At 39.3% G+C, this 4,751-nt stretch overlaps 1 protein-coding gene across 1 annotated transcript in view; it reads left to right on the forward strand.

The window, feature by feature from the left end:
- Positions 1–1,572: 1,572 nt before the first annotated feature.
- The window catches only part of LOC128629646 (ribonuclease inhibitor), an 8,051-nt gene continuing 4,872 nt past the window's right edge, over positions 1,573–4,751 (forward strand). The window contains exons 1-2 of the mRNA XM_053678437.1: positions 1,573–1,660; positions 2,858–3,050. Of these exons, the coding sequence (XP_053534412.1) occupies positions 3,001–3,050 (50 nt within the window). The 5' untranslated portion in view covers positions 1,573–1,660; positions 2,858–3,000. The remainder of the gene's footprint in view (positions 1,661–2,857; positions 3,051–4,751) is intronic.

Here is a 4,751-nt window from a genome sequence, read left to right on the forward strand (position 1 = left end):
TCAAAAAGGGACGGATCCACACTATCTAGTGACACTGTACTGTTCACCCGTTTTTCCGGACAGGCCCTCACCAGATGACCAGATAAACTACACCCAAAACACTTCATTGTAGTAATAGTAGCGTAAATAACATAATTAAAATCCTCCACCTTTACATTGAGTGTCAGATCCAGATCATTATTATCCTTCAGAACCATGTACACACACCGTCTGAAAGACACGATATGTTTAACACGAGGGGATTTACTTGTAGTCGTGATCTTCTTGATCTGGGAGACCGGTTTTCCATAGCGGGATAGAGTTTGAGACAGAACCTCGTCCTTAATAAAAGGAGGAACATTCGACAGGATGACTTTTTTAGACGGGGTTGACAAAGGAAGCACTAAGTGGAACACATCATCAATCACAACTCCACTGTCCACCATTTCGTTTGCTAACTCCACCGTTTTCAGAAACAGCACGACGGCACTATTCATCCGGGCCGCAGACAGAATGTTGTCGTGTCCAACACTCTCCCCCACGGCCAGACTCACCTCCTCAACGCTGGCGGTAGTGGCTACTGTAATAGCATGCCGCCGCGTGAGGGAATCATATTTACCGGTACCTGGAGCAGCCATGTTTCCCAAAACAACACGGAAACAGCCGCCCAAGCCAGCGACAAACACACACACACACACACACGCGTGCGCGCGCGCACACACAAAACAAACAATAGTAATTTAAACTCTCTCAGAAGCCAAAGACCTAAAGGAAATCGTATTTCTTAAGAAAAAATAGATAGAAAAATGAACAAGCGAACTTGGAGCAGCGGCCTCGGCCACACTCCTCTCTCCAGAGAGAGAGAGAGAGAGAGAGAGAGTCTGTGTGTGTGTGTGTGTGTGTGTGTGTGTGTGAGAGAGAGAGAGAGAGAGAGTGTCTGTGTGTGTGTGTGTGAGAGAGAGAGAGAGAGAGAGAGAGAGAGAGAGAGTGTCTGTGTGTGTGTGTGTGTGTGTGTGTGAGAGAGAGAGAGAGAGAGAGAGAGAGAGAGAGAGAGAGAGAGAGAGAGAGTTTGTAATTGTCACTTCATGGGGACATCATCATGTTTACATAGCAACCTCATGGGGACCAAAAACATTATGGGGACAAAAATCCACGTCCTCACAGGGGTGATGCACTGAAAAGTGTTGAGGAGGCTGTAAATAGACGCCTCACAAATTGGTCTATGTCGCCCCCTTTAGTCTGGAACCCACTTAGTAAAGGACTGTGGCTAATCTGAATATGCACATTAGCTCTATTACCTATTAGCGTACAAAAAGGGTCTGGTAAGTTAAAAGCCTAATTAGACTGTTAGAAGGTTAGATTGTTAGCATAACAATTATCATGTTATCATGTTTTCCAAATAATTATAAGTCATAATAGTAATTAAAGTTTCAGTTTTTAAATTTTCGCACAGCGAAATGACACTTTAAAAAAAAAAAAAAAATCTCTAAACAGTAAAACGAAATCCTTAAGTCGGGTTATGGGGGAGTGTAGTTTTTTTTGACTGCACTAATAGTTCATAAACACCACACAGGAAGTAGGAAAAGAACTACATTTCCCATCTGCCCTGGCTGTCACAGGCTGCTTTCCATTGCCCTAAGGAGTGATTCTACTGCGGCAACGAGACCAAATACAACGAAAGGTAAGTTATTATTATAATTTTTTTGCAGTTTATAAATTTGTAATTTTATTTCCGTGCTTTAACACTTTATTTATAATTGAATCGCAATATTAAAGTAATTGTTATGCTAGCGGACTTTACTAGCCAGAGTTAGCACACACTTTAACCAATCCAGCACATTAGTAAGTACAATAAGTTAATAAAATGAAGTTAAAATATTAAATAGGCTTTGGTAGTTGGCATGTCATGTGAATATTTAGTGTTACACCGACTTCTGTAACTAGCTTCACCATGTAACGGATAGTTCGGTTATAAATAGCAGAGTCAGGCTTCCTAAATAGTTATCGATCTGAGCGCTGGATTGAGTTTAAAGCCTCTGAAATCGAGGACAGGGTGGACAGTAGTCTGGACCGAGCCGAGCTCATTAGTTCCAGTTATTAGTTTGTTATGAATCTGTAAAGCGCTGGGCGGTGGTGTGATGTGCTTCGATGTTGTAACTACAGCGCGCTCCTTTTATTCTGCGTCTCTAAACACCGCAGCTGAGCTGTGATCTGTGTGTAGAACAGGTTCTCACTCAGCACAGTTATTAGCAAGCACGGATATGGTTATTTTCTTACTCAGAACATCACTAGGGACTGAAAATCTCAATATATTAACATTTTCTTTAGAGGTAAAATGGCACGAAGGTGGAAGAATAATAATTATAACTAGACCAGTACATTTCCTGAAGAAAATGTGAGCGGTGCTTGCCGTGAAATCGGGACAGGGCGCCAATACATTCAAGAGCCGCCCGGGTAGGGTGCCAATACTTTTTAGAGCCGACCGTCAAGGTCGCGAGTACTTTTGAGAGCTGGCTGTGCGGGGTGCCAATACCTTTGAGCGCCGGCTGGAGAGTAATAATAATAACAATAATAATAATAATAATAATAATAATAATAATTAAGTATGCAAGGGAACAATAGTAGTGCTTTTCAAGCACCACTAATTAAATGATCCATAGAATTAACCTGCATAAAAAATGACAATGTCTGCATAGTTTTTCTTCAAAGTGTACTTTCATTGTACTTGAAAATTGCAGTTGTAAAGTATTTGTCCACTTAAACATTTACATCTGACGGTTAACAATAAAAATTCTGTGCAGAGCTATCATATTTGTAGAATTTGATGTGGAATATTCGGTCACTGAATACTTCTCTCTTTCTCTCGTTGTGTATTAAGTATTGATGCTGTAAAAGAAGACGGATCTTTTGGTAGGCTGGTTAATGATGACCACAAGCACCCAAATGGCAGAATGCAGAAGACTGAAGTGGATGGAAGCCCACATCTTGGTCTGTTTGCTTTAACAGACTTTAAAGAAGGTGATGAAATTGCCTACAATTACGGAGGAGGAGACTGGCCTTGGTGTAGCAAGGTATGCAGGGTATCTCCCTCTCTGTTTTCACAATTTAAAAATTATTAAAAGATAAACATTGTCTTATCCGGCAGTGTTGCGATTCATTTTTGTTGCACAACTAATTTTGTTGTTGTGCATTAACAATAAAATTAGACATTATTGTTCATCTGATCTGCTTCAGGTATTTTACTGCCACGTTTAAGCATGAACTACAAAACGTGTGTGTGTCTGAATGCACCGTAATTATCCCAAAGTCTTCCAAAGTATCCCATATCTAACCCTGAAATAATAAACTTAATTCCTATAGTGAAATAATTATTGTTTTTGTCGTATTGAACAGTGTATTTGCTTTCTGTTGCATATTCCTCTTTTAGATTTTCCAAATGTCTTAAATATGCAGATTATGGAGGGGGACACTGCTGAGAACAATGGCCAGGAGAAACAGCAGCCATCACAGTCTACACCTTTTCTGGATCATAAATATCAGAATTGTGTAGTTTGCTGGCACTTTTAATCCTGCCTTTCAATCACACCTCTCCATAATTTCCAACATAAGCATCCACTGGGACTCGGTAGGTTCCCTACTGCATCTTCTCCAAGAAAACTGAGTACTCTTAGTTACTATTTGGTACATATGCACAAACTGCAGTCAGAGTTTTCATTCTTGAGACGTGAAATGTAAGTTCACAGGCTTAAATTATACATGCCTGATTTTTTTCACATATGTAGGACCTCAGGAAAGTGGTGTCCCCACAATACATGGGTGGGACTACTGACCCCAGAATGTTCTAATTACAAAAAATTGTGAGTGTGTGTGTGAGTGTGTGTGTGAGTGTGTGTGTGAGTGTGTGTGTGAGTGTGTGTGTGAGTGTGTGTGTGAGTGTGTGTGAGTGTGTGTGTGAGTGTGTGTGAGAGTGTGTGTGAGAGTGTGTGTGAGAGTGTGTGTGTGTGTGAGAGTGTTAAAGGTACAGGAGCAGTCTGGCTGTGCAGCTACAGTAAATGTTAATGTTAATAATAATAATAATAGGACGTTATTTAAAAGCTCATACAGCTGATGTGATTTTTATTTAGTAGTTAATTTAACATGCTATGCTAACATGTAAACAATAAGATAATATTACCTGACGTACATTTTACACTCAATATTGTCTGTTTCTGTTCTATTTCACCAACAAAAATATTTCCAAACAAAGCCACAGCAGGTCCTGCTCCTTTTTCCTCCTAATTCCCTCATTTCTCCACCTTGGGATTAATAAAGTATTATCTTATTTCATCTTTTGTTCAAATGGGAGATTTCTTATTTATTTTATTTATTTTGTTTATTTTTAAATAGGAGACTTTTTAATACTTTTATTAAAAATGGCTTCATGTTTCAATTATAATGAAGCATTTGTTCAAACAAAAATGTTTTCAGTCCTTTAAGGATCATTGTAACTGATGTTATTATTATTATTAATAATAATAATAATAATAATAATAATAATAATAATAATAATAATAATAATGCTGATGTGCTGTCATGTCCTCTGATTTCTGTGTGAGACAAACGCACTCATATTTCTGTTACATGGGAAGCTTTAGGGTTAGGGTGCATACATACTCTGCTTTAAATAAACAGCAGGAGATTGAGCACCAGTGACTTGACACCTACAGCTGACAAAGCTGCAAGCAGGGGTCATACCTGCGCAAGAAAACCCCGCTGGATTTAGAGTCCGACGC

Source organism: Ictalurus punctatus, unplaced genomic scaffold, assembly GCF_001660625.3.
Source record: "Ictalurus punctatus breed USDA103 unplaced genomic scaffold, Coco_2.0 Super-Scaffold_100, whole genome shotgun sequence".
Lineage (NCBI taxonomy): Eukaryota > Metazoa > Chordata > Actinopteri > Siluriformes > Ictaluridae > Ictalurus > Ictalurus punctatus.